Here is a 20,983-nt window from a genome sequence, read left to right as displayed (position 1 = left end):
AATTGAAATCTAGACCCTCTGAAACGCTATTTGCCGCATATTGAGGGGCAAATTTTGCTGACACAAATGATTTCAGCTTCCTCTCTATCCCTGTGCTGCCGCCACTGGACGTCACACTTAATGGACAGTGAGTGGTAGCCAGTCAAACCTGTAAATATTGTCTACGATACAGTTCGCAGATAGGGAACGATCGAGGATACATTTCGCTTGTGCTTCACGGGAATACTAAGTGAATGGTTTTAACAGTGGAATTAACAAGAAACTTCCAATATAGAATATATTATGCATATGAATGTGCACTTAATATAAATATTGAATATTAACTACGACCCTAACTGACACACAAAACTAAACAAAATGTAACTTGCTGACACACTACAATAACTGTGATTCCAGGCACATTTTTGATATAAGTTGACGATGAGAAGTGCCTGCTCTACGAAGTATAGATGTTTCTTGGCGTCTCATCGTTGATATCGCCGAAGATATGTTTATTATCTTTCTTTTCATCCCGTACTAGCTCATTCAGTCGATCAACCATATTTGAAAGCTTTTCTCTCATTTCATCACATTTCACCTGAACCGGTTCATTGCCTGTGACAAATGAATTGAAATTACCATTATTTGAAAACAAATATCACATTCTGCCTATCATCGAAATAACGGAGTAATATCTTGTAGTTTATTAGTGTGTTTGTGACACTTGGGAACGTACTCTCATAAAAAGCTTTAAGAATTGTATGAAATGCATACCCGATATGTTGTACTTTTATGGGTAGATCATGTTCTGTTCCCGTTTCTATATCTTACTCACCAAATCACATTATGTTTTTTTTCAACACATATTTGAGTGACTAGGGTTGTCATGTTTATTTAACAAAAAGTAATCACTTATTATGCTTAAAATACTGAATCACCACACTCACCTTCTATATAAGTGTATGCCTTAGCTGTTCGAGGGACACGTTTTTCCGCGAAACCAGTCCATTTCTTGAATCTGTCCACCATGAAGTCGACGATCTCCAATTCATTTTCCATACTATCGTTTCTAGCTTTGACCTGGGAAAATCCCTCATTGATGATCGAAAGAAACATGTTGAGGAGAACGAACATGACTAACATCACGTAGAAGAAAAAAAAAATTGGCCCGAGATAGCGGCTTGCCATAACCATGTCTTCGAACTCAAACTTACCTGTAATTGGCATACATATAATGTTATATTAAACTTAAACGTATCGTAGTTTCTTATTTCTTTAGTATAATTGACATTTCGTTGTTCATAACTATAGATAGTATATTATAATTAAAATTCGTACATGTAATTTTGACAAAGTAAGATATTAGTATTTTAATAATGAAATGCAATAATGCCTATGTTACAGCCACACTCAACAGACTTATATACACAACATTTTACCATGGTAAACTTTTGAAATCAATTTTGTTAACACAATAATTATAAAAATAATAAAATACACAACGTTTTACCAAGATAAACTTTTGAAATCAATTTCGTTCAAACAATAATTATAAAAATAATAAAATGACAACCATATAAGTAAGTCTAAAAACAACTTACCAAGGAGAGTTGAGAAGAGTGATTCTATTGTCAGCACGACTGTGCTGAAATCTCTCAATGTGATACCAAATATGAGAAAAGCGAAATGTGCAAATGCGAAGAATATTATTCCAAAGATGACGAGGAACATCAACACATCATACCAAAATGCTTTGATGGTCTGGTTTAGAAGTAACATTCTACGATTAAATCGGAGCAGCTTAAGAAACTTGAGAGTTGATATGAAAAGCACAAGGCTCATCATATATCCAAACAACTGAAATAAATAAATAAACAAATAAATAAATAAACAAATAAATAGATCAATAATTTCAATCAATCAAACACGACCGGCCTTAACGCCTATTTAGCCGTAGTGGTAGTGAGGAGTACCCTTATTTAACATGATGTAAAATAAAAAAAAATATAATGGTTACCTCATCCCAGTATGCTAAATACTGGAAATTTGTGAAGCCTTTCTTGTTCTGTTTGTATTTAGCAATGACTCTCCACGAAATACTCAAGCGATAAAAGTACATAACTATTGCAGTGATGGCCAACGACAGAGTCACCACTTCCATCCAGTTCCAGAAACTTTTGAAGTATTTCTTCTTTTGCTTATGTAAACCTTTTCCTTCCCGGTAGAGAAAATATAGAATGACGAGGACAAACGTCACTTCCGCCGCCAGTACAAAATACATCCATGTACCATAATAACGATCTAATGGTAGCGTGTGAAACTTGACATAGGGGAACGCACCTAGTTAATGAGAGTACAAACACGGACGATTATTTGACAGCTACTTCTTATTTAGTTTATGAAATGCAAATACAATACACCTTTCCTATAAATTGCGCCCTTTAGTTTCGACGCGTTCCATGACGTAAATAACACGAAGTCCGTTTTAATTAGTAGTCTTTAGTAAATGGAGATTTTGCTATACTGTAGATGACGAATAAATCACAGTTGTCGATTTTAACAACACCACTTTAACCAATTACAACATTTGATGTCACGTGACAGAGGCGCTCCATGTTTAGAGAGCCTGTAGTTTATTGAAAATCTTATACTTACCACCAGTAGGAAGAAACTCTACGATCAAATAGGAAACCGAAAACATATTACTTGGCGGATTGAAAACAACAAATTCAAAGAACACAGCTCTGCTATATTGATCTATCCAATTAGATGACTTTAAATAGGATACCATGTCCATTGCGTCATCATAGTCATTCCCCAAAGTTGCTACGTAACCACCGCCATTATAGAGATTATGCTTGGCGTAATACGGATAAGAATCAATTTCGTGCCAACTTCTGTATTTCCAAACGCTATTATAACTGTCTGTGTAGTCTGGTTCATCTGCATATATGGTAAATAGATGAAAAGAGTGGGAATCATTTTTTTTTTTGAATTCATATGATGTAATATTGTTTCAGATGACCATTCATTGTGTGAATATACCAGAATGAAAACAGACATTTATCAGCATGGCAAGTTACCGTGGTAAATTATTGTCCCATTTATGTACAAGTTAGCTACTATAGTGGATATTTTATTTTATTTTATTTGACACAAATCTTTCCCAGTAAACATATCGCTCACGACGGTCATTACAATTTATTGCAAATGACATTGACACAGTATAGATTAAGCCACGTGATCAAATCCACACAAGTAACTGAGTAACACGCATTTTTTTAACAAACAAACAAACGAACAAATTAACACAATTATTAATTCTTTCACTTTATTGTATTTAAATCATTGTTTGAATTAAGATACAGCTTAACAAAATTTGAAATTTCAACGCAATCAAACGCAAGTACAATTTATCAAAACAAACAAATACGTGTATAAAAGAGTGAGCAAACAATACCTGATTCATTTGTATATAACTTCCACCCTTCTATGGTATCCACATTAAGCTCATTCGAAGACGAATAACTCTTTTTGCAATTCTTGATAACATCCTCCATGACCTCGTGCAAGGTACAATTCTCTGTGGAACAAACCGATACCATATATATATATATATACACACACATTTATGAGCAACTCGAATTCAGACAAACATGTTCATAACGACATCACGTACGCACATTTGGTTCACACACCGTTGTAGTATTATGTAGGATCAACAAATTGCATATAAATATATAGACATTATAAACAGATATTACAGGAATTTTATAAATAGAATTTTTACTAATTATATTTAGTAGTGCCAAATTTGCAATGCTTCAACCGTGAGACACATTTTTGATAATCACGTGATCGTGCCAACGGCTGCAGCGATTGACTAATCACGTGTTTACTCTGCCACGCCTATGAGTTTTAATCATTGATTTCGGTCAATACGGGTCTGTGATTTAACTCTGCATAAATACACATCTCAATACTACACTTGGGGGCTACTGAACAATAACTTCATTAAATGTATATCGAAATTAGTGTCACGAATGTTACGATTTTATGATATTGAGTATCATATTTTAGTAAAACAAATAGTATGATATTATTTATTACAAACCTTTGTCAACTCGCAATTGTCTTAACCGCACCACCCCTATCAGACTGGTTGATCTATCGGCAATGGCTTTGGTTTGTGCACCATATTTGTCTTCCTGTCCATTATACCAGGGACCAGAAAACAGGGTGGGTACAAACACGTTCTCAGTGTAGTTCCAAAAGTAATCGCGATTTGATACCTGCATAGTTGTGGATGGAAAAATATCTTATACATATTACTACATTCAATGCAACACTAGATCGTTTTAGGTCTGAGATGAAAGGACGCTGATGCGGTGTTTCTATTGACCTTAATACCAATATGCATAAATATTTGTAATGTAAATAAAGAAACTAACACTACCAATATTTATCACATGTATAATAATAATAATAATAATAATAATAATAATAATAATAATAATAATAATAATAATAATAAAATCGAATTACCATGTCAAAACGCATTAGGCCATTATATCCCGCTCCCACGAATCCATCAACTAAACTTTTGTTAAGCAAATAACCAGCAGGATCTCGGTTTCCATAGCAGATGATCATTAATAAATACAAAAATGACATATAAAATATGATCTCTTTGATAATAGCGTGCATCTTGATCTCTTTAAATCTGTCACATACAAAATGAAGAAGTAAGTTGCAATCCCATAATCCATTTTAATGTAATCTTATTGATTAAATTCCTGTTTAATGTTTCAATCATCAATCATTAATATATACGTAGTGTATATTCGTATATAATTCAGAGGAAGGCTGTTGGATGGATCACATTGTACATTGTTGTATATATACGTCATTATTAAAGGGCGTTGTTCGTCGCGCTGCGCATGTTCTACATTTGTGTTGATAAACATTGATTTTTCCACAATCCAATGCGCTCTTCTAATGGAATCAAATGTATGAGGTTTGACTTGGGCGCTCTAATTACCGCCGGTGACTCCTTCGTAACCTAACTAAAGCATAGCAGCGTATCAGTTCGTACTCGTTGATCTACGCAACCGTCAAAGTCGCCATTTTTGTTGATATGAGACCCATATATCTCGCGCATGCGTGGCGCGACGACTGCCGCCCTTTATCATTACCTAACAACTCTGGCCTCCTCTAACTCATCCGTATCCGGTTGTTTTATATTGGACAACCTGGCTATTTTTTCTTCTTGCATTTTAGCCACTCTCTCAGGATCATGAAGTTCTTCTTCAGTCATCCTATCGTGAGTCCATTCTTCATCTGTATTTAGATGTGGAGAAATCTCTTCATCTTCTTTGTCTGGGGTCTTTATTACCAACGCATAAAACATTGCCATAAACAGTACCTGGAAGTGAAATACATATCATTGTTACCAAATAAGTTTTGTCAATAAGGTAACCACGTATTCACATGACAACTAAAATAGTAGCATAATGTTGTGCTATCCTTACCTTAATTGGCTGGGTTATGAGTACATCCTGTAGAACCGAGAATACCATTGATTTCAACCATTCTTCAGATTTTTCTTTTCCAAACTGACCAGCAACCTCGATTGTCATCATAAATGCAACTGCTAATGACGCACCTGCGAAAAACCAACCGACATAAATGAACCACCACGGAAGTTCAAATTTCTTCTTTTTCTTCCTGGTTTTCTTGAATCCTGCAACTGGCTTTCTTAAGTAACCATCTCTGTCTGCGGATGTAAAGTCAACTGCCACACTTGAGTTAGAAACCATACTAATTCTGCTTACTGGGCGTGCACTGGACGCTGAAAGAGTGCGTCCCTCTTCCAGGTTCACTTTCAGGAAACCACCACTGAAGTCATCAGCGTCTAGTAGCGTCAATTCATTTTTTAATTCGGAGACTGCTCTGTCCGTTGTTGTTCGTTCGAATCGTTGTTGATATGCAATTGCTGGATGTTTCTTCTTCTTTTTGCAACAACAGCAGCTAACCTTCGGATGTTCTTTTACATTACGGAATATCTGCACAACGATAAGGGTGACTGGAAACACCATAAGACTGCTTATGACGCCGATTGTGAGCTCTGCTAATGAGAAGCTAATTGGACCAAGTGTGTACGAGTTCCCAACAGCACCTGCACCCATGTCGACATTATAAAAAAATATGTTGGCCATCATGGTGCAAAAGAGTAAGGAAACACAGCATGTTGCACGCTGCACTCTAGTGAATCGGCTTCGGGCTGGTCGAATGAAGATTGAAAACCACAGATGACCATCACTCATATTTCTCCTTGTCTTACTGTAGAACAGGTGGCCAAAGCTGGTCAGTTCACTCTTACCAGCCACGGGTATGACCCGTTCAATCTGCATAAATATAAAAAACAAATCATTGAATTTAAACACAATAAAATTTCAAACTCTGATACTCATTGAGTTATTTGTGTGGGATATACTCTTCGTGAACAATGAAATGCATTGTAAATACCTGACCATCTTCTTCCTCCACGGCTAACCATCTATCCAGCATGAAGAAATACATCCTGTCAGTTTGTAGGTCTTTAATCGAGATGCGACTGAGAAACCAACTTGGCGTTTTGCCAGCATTATCATGCCACACTCGTACGTGGAACAAGGTCCCTAGAGACGTGGGAACTGCCATGATGAAAGTGTCAACACCTCCACGTTGAAAAACTTTTCGTTTTTCATCATCAATCAGGCGCGGTTCGGTTTCTCCCAAATCACCAGTGAGTATCATAGATACTTTAGCTGTTGTATCTATAACACAGTAATACACAAATGAATGGGCTTTAAATGTTAGTACACACGTAATTGTAACTAAGGACATATTGGGAGAACATACCTGAATTGTTCCTTACTCCTGTAAATATAGTAATCTCATAGTTATAGTGGTCTCTTGGGTCGTTGTCTTTCAGAGGCGTGGCACCTGCCTATAAAACAATAATTATATAGAAAGAATTAAGCTTATCCCATCAATAATTCCACACACCTCATTATATGCCATTGCAGTACATATCGCTATTCAATATGACTTGGTAAAATATAAGCCTGAGTAATATTTATCCTCCAACTCACTTCAAACAGAGTAATTCCAGCAACAATAGTGATTTAAAGTTTGGAAAAACGTTGGATTTTTTACTAAACAATTGGAACTATGTACCTTGAGTTTGTCTCGCTTATCTGCTTTCCGTGCCCAGACAATTACTGCCAAATACGCCCCAATGCACGACACCATGAAAGCGAACACAACGGGATTCTCGTCGAGTTTCGTGAACGCAGAGTCGCTAAAATCTATGGAATTCATTGGTAACTTGAACCCTCCACCAAACAACGTCAAATGTTGCGCCAAACATTCTATATTGTTGATCGTAGACCGTTCACCAACCTACATAAAAAGATCATGAACAAATGTTGTGACAGCTTTAAAAAGTGGTTATTTTATTATTTTAGTGTTCAATACACTATTGTAGTTGAAAATCAGCCAACGAAATTATTAAAGGTTGGTGGTAATCGCGCCACGCATACGCACGAGTTGAGTTGATGAACCGTACGTTTTCCTTAACTAAATGCGCTCATCCAGTTTTCTGATCGCGATGTACACTGAATGCCGACTTTTACTTCCTAAAGTACTTCGATGTGTGGCAAGCATCATATAAATTACCCAACTAAACCGGAGTCTCTCCTTTGTGTACACGTTGATCTGCGTAATATCTCTGTCAATACTATTATGGGACCCATTTCTCGCACATGCGCAGCTCGACAAATATAGCCCTTTGTAGTATAGACGCAAGTTGTTTAGACGGATCATGGCTTCACATATAAAAAAAAAATGATGCTCCATCACAAGAGAAATATACTAAACTAAATAACTTACCTGAACAAATACAAATGTGCATCTTTGCGAGTGCTGTGTAAGGCTATAATTGTGTTTTAAAAAAACGATGACGAAAGAACCCCACATAATTGCATTGAAACATATACCCACATTAGTGCTTGTAAAATGCACACTGGGTATACAATTATGTAAATTATTAATTTTCCCCACTTGTATACCTTAATACTTTTAAATTGTAAATAGGTTTTTGTCCTTGTGGTAGTGCTGCGAAGTATGAACAATGTGAAACTAACACTGTCTAAACAAAAACAAAATACAAACGGAATACAGCCACCAAGAGCACAGTGCACAATGCACAATGAATGAACATAGTCACCAAATCACGGCTACCTACCGTTATTCCCGATGTTTCCCATGTCAAAGTTTCGTTGTTGTACCAGGAACACTGCAGTGTGAAATCTCGCAGTTCATAATGTAATGGCCAAAAATTCGTATACTCGGTACCCGCTAAGTAGTCATCAGCGGCAGTTTGATTCCATCCACCAGTATGCTTAACGCCAACGTAGATGTCATTTGAAACATTCATGAAACTAAAGAGAGATGAAATATTACATTGCTTAAAATATTTCTGATACTTATATGTGCAATATAATTTTACTTTTCAAGCGTGAGTTTAAAATATTGATTACCTTTCAAGAAAAGAGTTGCTGAAGAAACAAGACCACAAATACGGTTCTTGCAATTCCCAGAGATTACTTATGTCTAGTGTATCATTATCCCCTACTACAAATTGTGGCTGACGTGGTACTGAGCAATTGAAATCATGTCCACCAGGTCTGTCATCGGGATAATAACCAACACCAAAGAACATATACATTGTCACATTGTCTGTATTCGTACCATTGACAGTCAGTGGTCGTACATCAATCACAAGCGCTGTATTATCTTCGACCGCTAGATCATAAAAAAATATATAAAGACATTGATTAACCGAAACACAAAATTGGCAGTTGCAATATATACAGTCAGCAAGAAAGTAAATATTTCAATTTACTTACTGATCTTATGCACAGACATAGGCCTATATAATGGCGTTGTCACATTTTGAAACACCTCGACCGCGTCAAGATCTCCATAATTGGGTACCATAACTTTAATTGGTTCTTGCAATTCACTTAAATCTGCAAACTCGCCAGTCTCATTGTACATAGTAAACGCAACCAAACTTCCCTGCACGCTTTCTGAGCTGTTAGACCAAGTTATAAAATTATCCTGATAAACAACCATCTGTGGACCAAACATATTTACTCTATTAATTAATTAATTAATCAATTAATTAATTAAACCACATCAACTTTTACAACAATTGATGAAGCAACGAATCACGAAATAAAGAGTAAATAAAACAAACCTCTTGTGCAATGTATGTGATATTCTCATCACCAAACATATCATAAACTGTGGGAAGTTCAACGGTTATACCATCACCCTGCTCAATTTTCTCTAAAAAACAAAAACATGACATCAAACCATAATTTCATATTATCAGATTTTAAGAATATCGAAAATCATTGTCCGTTCAAAAAACATTGATCTAAGTAAATGGAAATATACTATGAATCATTACATTTTTAATATACTTTTCTACCCAACAACATACTCACATACATGACTTACACCAGTTTATGGAGCAACCAGAAATCTAGATCTAAATATCATCTGCTATTTCCAATGCAATGTTATTCTTACATAATCTCAGTCATAAACAACCCATGTAAAATAAATATACCCACTATTGTTAAATGAACATTCTTACTGTTTTCCAGCTTGTCAGGAAAAGTTATACCAACTTGAACACTAATGCCGTTACCAGTAACTTGAACGTCGTCCTGCCCGGCCACAAGATTGTTTTTTACGATGCTTACAACGGTGTCAGTGATTCCCATTACTTTCTCAGATCTTTGTCTTGACTAGAGAGGGAAAGCATGTACACAATAAATAAAATGGCCACACACAATTTTCAACTTTGCCGAAAATCACAAAATTAAATAATGACAATTATTTAGTGTCTATTAATTATATAGATCGAGTTCGATTACTATGTCTTCTGTTATTACCTGTTCGTTGGCCACTTCTGCTTCTTCTATTGCATTATTTATTTCACGTCGTCGCCTACGCTTGGCGACCAGTGCATCAGGGTCCGGGGCTTCGGTGGTTGCAAGTATCTCGAGTTCAGCTCGCAGTTCTTCTGCTTTAGTAGTCGCCCGTTGTACAGTCACCACGCTCGATTGTAATGCATTTGCTATTAATACGAAGGAAAACATTAGTGTATGAACTCATAATTTCATGACATAACGTCGATAAGTAGTATCGAAGCGAAAAGGTCAATATTAAATCGTACCACAGATACAATGCGTACGTATGCCGCATATTACACTGTACAGAACACTTACAAGCAATTACTAACAAACCGCTACCGCCATCTTCCAGTAAATTGGCGTTTACCTCACCACCATTAGCCTGGTCCTCAAGAAAAGAAGTCCACACTTGAAGAGAATCAACCATAGTATCCTATGGAAAAATAAACCAACACCAGTAATTTTGATAATAAAATTGAATAACAGATAAGCGACTTATTTCTGGATATACCAGTGACATACCTGGGCTTCCTGGCTCAGTTCATAAGGGTCATAGCTAACAAGCTCCATAGTTGACGAACGCTGTTTTAATTCACCCATGGAAGTCACAGCTCCAGACACCGCTCCTTTGACCAGTTCTGTTCTTATCTACAAAGAACAAATACAACACCCAATGAACGACAAATTACATATAACTTGTTCTCGTTTATGTTTGTTTGTTTAATTCAGTCTATATGCCTGTATTTTGAATAATTATCAAAGAACCAAATCACGCACAGGCAACTCATTCAACAACAATTCTTTTTGGATTTCAACGAACCTCAAAATAATTGACTATGAAACTAAATACTGATCTTTCTCAACAACACGATGATTTTACTTTCTTTTTCTTTGTTTTGACAAGAAATTATTCAAAAGTATTATGTGTAAAGACTATCAAACACGTAAGGATAGTTCTACATCGACATAGACTACCAAGGACTGGGTAGTGGTCTAAATAAACAAACTAACCCCAATCAAGTTTCATAACAAAATTTCCCACAGATCGTGAAAATTTAGCACATTGATCACACAGATGTAATTCAATTCTATAGAATTTTTTATAATAATTGGAACAATACAACATTGTTTCATAATTTGAATAATAATAATAATACAATATATACATATAAATACAACACATTGAATATTCCCGCACCTCAGTGTTCTCTTCCATGTCTTCTTCATCTTCAACAGTGAGAGTGCTAGCAGTTGTATACTTCGTAGTACTCGTTGTACCAATAAATGGACCTATTCGGATATACATGTTTTGGATTAATTACTAGTATAACGGGTCCTTCATACATTACTTACAGAAGAGAGTTTATTAATAAAACACGATGAATATAGTTTCCTCAAATAAATTCAAAAAGCCCTCGATTGTATAGTCTTTGGTATGATCATATTATTTTGTTTATATTTACGCGATGCTGCAATGTTAAACTCTTACCAACTGTTGGGGTGACTGTGAATGTGCCATTGTTTGCCACTTTGGATTTGGTAGAAAACTTGTTGAGTGTCTTGGCACACGCAGCAGCAATATTATTAGCTGCACCAGCTTTACCACTACCAATCATTAGGTCCATAGGACTGTTAGTTCCTGTGGTTAATTCTTTAATGAGTGATTTCATGTCTCTCGTGTCCATCTCTTGGGGAAACACCTGCAAATATCAAAATGTTTTATACCACGGTTAAACCAAACACAGACTTTGAACTTCGCCCCTGCCTTTAAATGGAGATGTCTAAGTTCCGAATTGAATGCGAATTACAATAATTATTTTTTATAAAATGATTTCTTGTCTTAAGGTACACAAAGTTTACCTGTGTAGCGTGGTGCTGTATGTATCTTTGTCTCAACATGTGTTTACACTCATACAGATCAAACGGTTTATTTATCTTTTCTCATGGAGTTTTGTCTATTTGTGTGTGTGTATGTTTCTTGATACTGTATATTCTAAGTTTGTATTATTGGAAATGTTGACAATTGATTTTATAACCGCTTGAAAGGCCCGAACTCCTCAACATTTCGTTATTATTTACAACATATTATTTCACTACTACAAATATTTTGATGTATTAAAATATTGCTTTGGTATGTCTTACAGATTCTTAACATTACTGCCCAATTACAATTATTGCTGTTAGATTATAAAAGTGCGAATATCCTAAACAATTTATTGTCTAGCAGACCAGTCACAAATAAAACTATGCGACGCAACTATGTCAAATTGCAAACAAATAACCTACCGAAACACAACTTTATCTCAGCGATCCAATAATTATCATCTCCTGAATTAAATGCTTAATATCCCCCATTTTCATTAGCAGAATACTTTACAATTACATCTACAAAATACAATATTATTTGCTTTTCGCGATACATGTTACATGGTTACAGTTTTACCTGAACTTTCATCGATGTAAAATCGGAGTAACTACCATATGAATCGGAGACCCTGACGATTATTGTTACAAAATAGTCATCTTCTTCTTCACCCGCGGGCAATGTTGCTGGCTGATCCATGGAGGGATTCTCCCCTATAACAACATATAATACAACATTGCATTCGATGATGTCAATATTAAGATCATATTAGAACACACATTAGATTCTGTTAAATACACAGTATCACCGTTCTAGTTGAATAACCTGTGCCGCATCTGCAGATTATTCACGAAATTGTCAGAACATCGCACTTCTATAGGCATAATTCGAATATCAATAAATTCGTCTACATCATACATACCACTATACATCCACACATAAGACCCATTAGAACTAGTAGTAGCAAATCGGTACAGTAGTGGCTTATGAGGATCGTCAAAACCAGAACAATAAAAATTGAATGTTGTATTTAGCGCAGTGCCGTTAGTAGGAATAGGGTAACATGTTCCAACGATGGGCACCTCATTTGTGGTGATGTCACGAGATGCACTTCCTGTTGGACACAAGAAATAGTCAATAATCGACAATACTCTATAATATATTTCTACTCAGTACTGTGCAAGTTATGATATGAACTATGATTTTATGTCGTTTCTCAAATGTTGAATACAATCATATCTTAAATATAAATATAAAAAAGGATATATCGTACAACATTGTTATTGTGTAATAAAGGCCCGCATAAATTAAAATTGTGCTTTTTGGTCAATCAGAAAGTTTCATTGGAGGACTTTATATCCGTCCCGTGTCATAAGTATGGTCATAATTCCCTAATTGATACCGGTTCGGCGTTTATCGATAGTGCGCTTACGCATAGTATGTGGCCCCGGGTTTACAAACCGCTGACTTCATCCGGAGTTGTCGTCCATTCTACTTTTGATATTTTATATATTTTGGTCCTATATTCGCCTGTTGCTAGGTTGGTTACGCATGCGCAAACATAACCACATCGCGTAGGTCGGTAATTCGACAATCACGAATTAGGATCAACTCAAATTTCAACTGTCGCATGAATCAACATTATATCATTAAATAAATCCTGACTTAGTTTAGCGGCACTATTAGAAGAAACTACATGGACTCCGAAAACGAGCGGTTTTATACTCACGCTGTATTTTGTGATGACTCGATGACACTGGCTTGTGATATATATCATGTTTTTAGTTTGGCAGAAATTTATCATAATTTTATCAGTGCCAGTAATTGATATAATGTCCTCCTGCCACAATTTAAATACGCACATTTTATGAGAACAATAACTACACGATACGAAATGTACACCATTATTGTTCGTGTGTACTGGTGTCACACATGGCACAATGAAGGTTATAGAACTCTTATATTGCATTTGAATATCGGGCAGAATTGTTGATAGAACTCCCCAAATGCCTTCAAAAGATCGATAGTTCCCCTTAATGTGTATTTATGAATGATTTGGGGTGGTAGATTTCAAGGCAGATACAATCTTCGTACAAACTACTACTTACAATAAAACGTTTCGGTCTTAAGACCGAATGCGTTTTTTATCTGATTATAAATTACTCCCAGTCAGTCACCATTATAGGGACAATGTGGATACGAAAAACGTACAACTTGTATTTATATCCAAATAGTAATGACAGACTGTGCAATCGTACACTCACCATAATTACTGAAGTCCGGATTTCTTGATGCTATCACTTTGATTCGATAGAATGACACATCTATAAGAAAACCCTTTTCAAGTGAAAAATTCTGTCCGTCACTTCCGGTTCCGGACGAATCTCGCCATTCAGACGAAGAAATAGGTATATATCTAGAGCTCTGGTAAAGCTGCACTTCCCACCTAAATAGAATAGAGGTATTAATATGATTATGTTTTAGTAAACTTGTTTGTAACCATAGAGACAACATGGCATTTCTAATTTGATTGAACATGTTATAAAGTTAATTTGAAATTCTTTAAGATTAGAAAAGATAACAACTGTATAACTCTATAACCCATGTATTGAAAATGTCGGTGTTTAGACCAGAGAGTATATTTAAACTGTTTATTCTGTCTTTCCAATTTTCCAAATTCCGTATGAATGATATCAATAGTATTGGAGATATATACCATATCTTTGCCTAACTTATCTTTTACTTAATTCACAATGGCCAATTTGGAAGCCTTAGTCTGAATTGTGATACTGTTTTGAACTATTTTTGTTTATTTGGCACTTATTCTTCACATGTGTTAGATATGCTTACAAACATCCCTCTACAGAAACCAACATATTTTCGCTGCCAGTGTCCATCGAAATACTGAACTTCTAGAAAAAAGTTATATTTCACATTATAACAGTATTCATTTTGTCACAATCGTAAACTGAACATAAGCATGCAAATTATCATCCACGTTTCATGCGAAACGTCATATCAAAGCACGAATTAATACTTGAAACGAAATATAGTAGTTCTGACTTAACTATATTGGAACACTATAGCTACTTTAACTCGTAGTGTTGGTTTCAATTCTCACTTACTTGTAATACAGGAAAACACCTCGGATAAAATCTTGGTTTATTGATTCTAAGGAGAATCGGCTTGTTGTACTGACTTTATTCATGCAGTTCAACTTACACCTGAGTAAGAAATTATTTAACAATTAATGTTGTCGTTTGTTATTGTTTTAGTTTTTAACACTACGATAACAACTTTCCGTTTTTGACATTGTGAAATTCTATTTAAAATCATATTTATTAAAGTTATTGCTTATACATGAGTTGTTGAACACAATACATACGCTCGTAATTTGTAATTTATTCAGCTTCTTTCTGTAACAATTCAAGACAAATGAAAATATAGAGAATATAGAAAATAACTATTTTCTGTAATGTCCTTGTGTAATCGGTAATTATGAAAATTATTCATGGGTGCATAGGAAATACATTTGGTAAAAAATATTTATAATATAATTCTGAATTATCTTGTCTTTGGTTTTTTCCCCCCATAACGAAAGAATTTCACAATGTCGAAAATGTAAGATCTTTATTGTAGTGTTTTTTTTGTATAGCAGCAATGTAAACAAATCTGATAAATCGATTAGATTGATTGTGCTCATGTCGGACGATCTACCACATGAGTTTGTCATTGAAAGGAGCACAGTGAGTATGCGATATTTGCGGTGTATTTCTGGTTTAGTTTTTTTATTCCTCAGATAGGAAAACTGTTGACTGTCGACGTCTGTATATGCTATATCTTAACAAAATATTGCATGTACTTGTACATGTTTCTTTTCAAATGGTTTGAATTTCACAAATCTTTGAAAATACGAGGATGGACTATGAAGTTTGTTGTGACTGACGTAATTCGAAATGGCCTCGGCTCAAACAAAATATTTAAAATATGGATTCATGTTAAATATAAAGGTAGGAACAATAACCGACGACATAATCGTAGTCAGTGCATTAAATACAATTGTCATGTGGATTAAAGTTTTGCAATTATTATTTCTGTGGTAAATTATTTTACTAATTATTATACTTATCATTCCACAAATAAAAAACAAAACAAATTAACTTTGATACTTGCTAAAACAATTCAGGTTTGGTTGATCACAAATGACACACAACTGAGCTCGTCATATGGTCTTAATCATAACTTAAACTGTAACAATGATGACATGCACGAGCATGAAACACATAGGCATGCGCCTACTTCGAAAATTGTATTTTAACTTACCTTATTGACATCCGTGGGGGATTACCCTCTGTGACATCTAGAACCTGGGAAGCGGTGGCAATGCGGTCACCCTTGATAACAATCATTTTAATTTCGAACAACATGTTATAATACATCTTTTCTGTATTTATTTCAATATGACCACTTGTGAAGTTAATTTTACCTGTAATAAAGTAAAAACACCGCCATAGCCAATCCCAAGCCATACTTTCCAACAATATACACAATAGGATAAACACATATTACAATACATTGTAAAATCAGTGAGAAGATGTGGACTTCCATCTACATTACTAAACTACAATCAAATAGTTCTTGTTACATTACATTGACATATAGATATTCAGAATTCACATTATATCACCGTCACAGGTTAAATACCAGTAATACAATATCCACTGTGTTAACGTTTGGTTCGATAATACGTTAATTTTGAACAACGCATTTACCAAATGATAGTCGGTTACATGTGGCATGGAAGTTCCCAAGTAATCCATCAAATTGCTGTGAGGTCAAGGGAAAATAATGGACTGTACAACAGCCTAGATTACCATTATCGAATCACCGTCGCTGATTCAATGCAGAAACAACAGCAATTTTTTAACCGATTGAAACTGTATATACAAAGGATAATCACTGAACACAACACAAATGACTGTGACAACTATTAAAAGAGGCAATATACAATACATTACATTACACAACATAGTCCAATCAGTAAGAGAATGGTTATTGCATACCATGGTATCATGAAGTGAAGTCATGTATTTTGAAAAGTGAGCACATTCTGTTACACATGCTCCATGATTTAATCAAATAATCTTGAAAATAAAATTTAAAAAAAGTACAGGGGTTTTATCATTGGTCTCTTTCACGTCCACAACAATAGTTAAAACTATACATAGTTTGTACTCACCTCCAGGCTCACTAAAGAGAACTTCATCCCCAACATCTCTTCCGAAGCATCCACCAATATCGCCGATTTCACCTACAAATTCTGCGTTTGTTACTGCCGGTGACAATTGTGTTTGATAATATTCATCCCATTCTTGAAATGTTTCAACGTTTTCTATAGTTGTGTCATCATCAATCGTGTATGTCATGCGCCGACACATCCAAATGAATTCCATTCCCAATTTGTTGTCTTGTTCAACATCTGGATCATAAGTATCTGATAGTCCATCTATTTCAATGAGAGCAGACCACCGGACACGTATCTCAGAGCCACCTGATATGCTTGCCACCAAAGGAGTGGCAACAATGTATATGTATGCTGATTCCACCGTTTCAACGCCAATCTCTCCATACATGGATACATTGAGCTCCATTCGATATAAACCATATCCTAGCGTTAACTTTTTAATGGTTAGGGTCCCAATAGACAGCCCTGATGTTTCTGTATCACCGAGGTCAGCTTCTTCTTCATCTCCATCACCAAGCTGTCTGAATGCCCTCCAGGTAAAATATGCTCTGTTTGTAGTCGTACAGTTGAGTGTGACTTCAGAATATACCTTCACTTCGGTTGATGCCATGTATTGTCGATATCCAGTTGTCTCATCGCAAGTTACAAAATTTTCATTACACAAGTTTTTCTCTTGTAATACAACAATAGGGTAATAACATGGTCCCTTTGTAACAGTTGTAATTATTGATACTATTTCCTGTGAAACATGGTTTTGTCCAGTTACAGTAACAGTATACTCATTTATATTCATAAAATAATTGTGTAAATTGATAATGGGGTCATTCCCGGCTTCTTTCATTGATAACAGGTCATAACTGCTTGTGTTGTAAAATCGCAATATATCACTGTAGTTTTGAAAATGTTCAGGCCAGAAAAATGAGCACATATACTCTTCACCCCAGAAAGCATAATAGTTGTCTTTACTTGTGATATCGCCAAAATCGACAAAATAACAGGCGTCTGTGCCAACATTACCAGTATCTAATTTAAAAAATATAGTTGTGTTGACCGGCATGGGACCATGGTCCGACAATTTAAGATCCTGAACACTAGCTTCAATATGTACCAAGATGATTTCTGTATCCCAGTGCACAGGATTTGACACATTTACTGTAACTATATAATCCCCTGGACTGGAGAACCACCAAATAGCTCTGGGTTCTGTTGTCACCATAAGTGTGTTGCAAGGAGACATTTCAGGTGTTGTTCCTAGTGGTGTAGTACCCTGCGTCGGCATCATAGACGTATATGTTCCATCTAAACTGCTCCACATGTTTGTACTTGTATATGTTGCATTATCACTGTCCAATGTGTTCGTGGTTGTTTGTTCCCGGGTTCTTGCTTCAGTTGTTGGTATATCAGTTGTAGTTATTTGAGTTGTCATTCCTGTGGGTGGTGGCGGTGTTACTATGCACATGCTAAATTCATCATCAAACTCCCATGTAAATGTCAAACCAGTACCAGTGTCATAGGTGAGAACAAACACTACAGCTTCCTCAAATGGTAGATACACTTCTGAATTGTAAATGTATGCATTTTCATCAAGATTTTCATCACCAGGTCCTCCTTGTTTGCGTATGATATATTCATTATACTTGACTTCTTTGTCCAAATTTGTGATGCTCTGGTAAATATATATATCATAGGTGTACGTAATGTTACTGACAAGGTTCCAAATATTGCACACTACAACGACGTGGCCAGGTGTGGAGTAAGAAATTCCATTAAAATTCCAAACATGTCTTTCTGCATTGGTGTCCATTGATGTCAGAGCATTAGCCATTGTCAGGTCCATCCATTGTATTGGTCCTGGCACACCAAAATCAATTGTTATTTTAGCTTCTGTTGGAAACTCCTCTAAGGGGATGTTTTTTGAAATGTACAAGTTATATGGAATATCAATATTGTTGTTCTCTATTTTGTTAAGCCTTCTTCCCCTGAAAACGAATCCTTTAACGGGATACTGTACTATAATCTCCAAAATAGCAGTCACGTGGCCAAGAATATTACTTGTTGTTACCTGTAGATTGTATTGTCCTGGTTGTAGATATGCATTTGAGTGTGTTGTCAGTCCTCCTTCAGCCACGCCAAAGGCATTGCCATCACCAAAGTCCCAATAGAATGATACACGAGATCCCCAGGAGAACATAACTGTTGCTTCAATTGTTTCTCCGACTTCCAAATAGGGTTGATCATGGTTAATTTGAAACGTAACATTTTCAACAGGTTCTTCCATGTCAATTGTTGACTCAAACATCATGGAGTTGATTCGGTTGGCAAGTGTTATTTGCGTATAATATGTGCCATATTTTGCCAACGATACATCATGAGATATTGTGGTTAGTCCTGTTGTGTCAAATGGTAGTTCAAAATCGAACTCAATTCCAATAGCTATGAAATAATGTGCACTCACACTCGACGGTACGTTCAGTCCATTAAACGTCCACGTATATGTTATAGTCCCATTAGAATTCCAGGGTATTATCCCCGGTGTGTTGGTAGAAATAACGATATCTCGAACAGGGTTCTGAACATATTCAATGGTACTTGCTTGCCAAATCCCCAACACATTTTCGGCTGTAATAGTTACATTATACTCTTTGGCGAATGGCCACAATTTTAACTGTGACATGGAATCATTGTTTGATCGAAACATTTGATCAGCTGTGTAAACCACATTGTTGTCATCATAATCAAGAGTCAGGGTAAGTCCAGTTCCACAAAGCATGTCGAAAGTTACAGTCACCACTGTGTTTGGTTCAACATCAGGATCATCAGTCCATATTCTTAAATCTCTTACAGGATACTCAACGTGAATATCAAGGTTGTAAACGAAAGGTCCACTGACAAGATTTACAGCCGTGACACTGAACGGTAGTATTCCTCTTATTGTGTATTTATCAGGAGTAATCATTGCATAACCCTCATGCATGGCTTCATTAAAGAAAAAGTCTTCCTTTCCAATAGAAACTTGATTAAATGTTCCGTTAAATGTCATGTTTGTGCCAGTGTCCACGAATAAAAAGATCGGCTCCTCCTCTCCATGGGCAATGGGTCCAGGATCTGAAAGTCTGAAGTTGGTGATTGGTAACTGAACAATAGCCATCCCGTAGATTATTTTACTGCTTACTAGATTAGACGCATTTACTGAGATATTGTAATAGCCAATGGATGGGTATGTATATCTTACACTTCCTGATAGACCTGTAATCAGAAATTCATTGTAGTATTATAGTAGAATGTTATTCAAATAAGAAAATGTCATTTTCTTTATTTTACATACAAAAAAATGAAATAAATAATTGGATCACCGTACGCATTGAAGTGAAAATAGCATGTTTTTTGTTTTTGAGCATTTTTCCATTGTTTTATTTTAATATGAGTAAAGTATGAAACAATGATATATAGAGTATCACAAGTCTAGAAAAATTACGTAATTTCCAGTATTTTTAGTGAGTTTTCAAACACGAAATGTGTTGATAAAAATGTGGCTAATTGCATTTAAGGCTTATTTGACAATTCCCCCCAAATTAAACTAGATTGACAGCAAACGGACTGACTTGTATAACGAAGAGTTCACCACAGATTGACAGTAAACGGACTGACTTGTAAGACGAAGAGTTCGCCATAGATTGACAGTAAACGGGCCGACTTGTAAGACGAACAGTTCACCATAGATTGACAGTAAACGGGCCGACTTGTAAGACGAACAGTTCACCATAGATTGACAGTAAACGGGCCGACTTGTAAGACGAACAGTTCACCATAGATTGACAGTAAACGGACCGACATGTAAGACGAAGAATTCACCATAGATTG

General features: G+C 35.7%; 1 protein-coding gene across 1 annotated transcript in view; it reads right to left on the bottom strand.

Moving 5' to 3' along the window:
* Window positions 1-436: 436 nt before the first annotated feature.
* LOC144345888 (polycystin-1-like) overlaps window positions 437-20,983 on the bottom strand; it is a 30,791-nt gene continuing 10,244 nt past the window's right edge. Inside the window, exons 14-42 of the mRNA XM_078006976.1 lie at window positions 17,117-20,368; window positions 16,201-16,363; window positions 15,003-15,101; window positions 14,142-14,323; window positions 12,800-12,991; window positions 12,457-12,590; window positions 11,503-11,713; window positions 11,212-11,303; window positions 10,536-10,661; window positions 10,329-10,446; window positions 9,993-10,177; window positions 9,692-9,845; window positions 9,287-9,378; window positions 8,934-9,162; window positions 8,565-8,829; window positions 8,270-8,465; window positions 7,201-7,425; window positions 6,883-6,970; window positions 6,508-6,797; window positions 5,511-6,386; window positions 5,175-5,404; window positions 4,525-4,702; window positions 4,094-4,271; window positions 3,440-3,562; window positions 2,635-2,922; window positions 1,997-2,319; window positions 1,581-1,836; window positions 927-1,193; window positions 437-594 (exon numbers count right to left, since the gene is read on the bottom strand). Of these exons, the coding sequence (XP_077863102.1) occupies window positions 437-594; window positions 927-1,193; window positions 1,581-1,836; window positions 1,997-2,319; window positions 2,635-2,922; window positions 3,440-3,562; window positions 4,094-4,271; window positions 4,525-4,702; window positions 5,175-5,404; window positions 5,511-6,386; window positions 6,508-6,797; window positions 6,883-6,970; window positions 7,201-7,425; window positions 8,270-8,465; window positions 8,565-8,829; window positions 8,934-9,162; window positions 9,287-9,378; window positions 9,692-9,845; window positions 9,993-10,177; window positions 10,329-10,446; window positions 10,536-10,661; window positions 11,212-11,303; window positions 11,503-11,713; window positions 12,457-12,590; window positions 12,800-12,991; window positions 14,142-14,323; window positions 15,003-15,101; window positions 16,201-16,363; window positions 17,117-20,368 (9,170 nt within the window). The remainder of the gene's footprint in view (window positions 595-926; window positions 1,194-1,580; window positions 1,837-1,996; window positions 2,320-2,634; window positions 2,923-3,439; window positions 3,563-4,093; window positions 4,272-4,524; window positions 4,703-5,174; window positions 5,405-5,510; window positions 6,387-6,507; window positions 6,798-6,882; window positions 6,971-7,200; window positions 7,426-8,269; window positions 8,466-8,564; window positions 8,830-8,933; window positions 9,163-9,286; window positions 9,379-9,691; window positions 9,846-9,992; window positions 10,178-10,328; window positions 10,447-10,535; window positions 10,662-11,211; window positions 11,304-11,502; window positions 11,714-12,456; window positions 12,591-12,799; window positions 12,992-14,141; window positions 14,324-15,002; window positions 15,102-16,200; window positions 16,364-17,116; window positions 20,369-20,983) is intronic.

This window comes from Saccoglossus kowalevskii, chromosome 8, assembly GCF_978046115.1.
Source record: "Saccoglossus kowalevskii chromosome 8, keSacKowa6.1, whole genome shotgun sequence".
NCBI classification, from domain to species: domain Eukaryota; kingdom Metazoa; phylum Hemichordata; class Enteropneusta; family Harrimaniidae; genus Saccoglossus; species Saccoglossus kowalevskii.
Note: the sequence above shows the minus strand (reverse complement) of the source record. Positions and strands in the feature narration are given on the sequence as shown.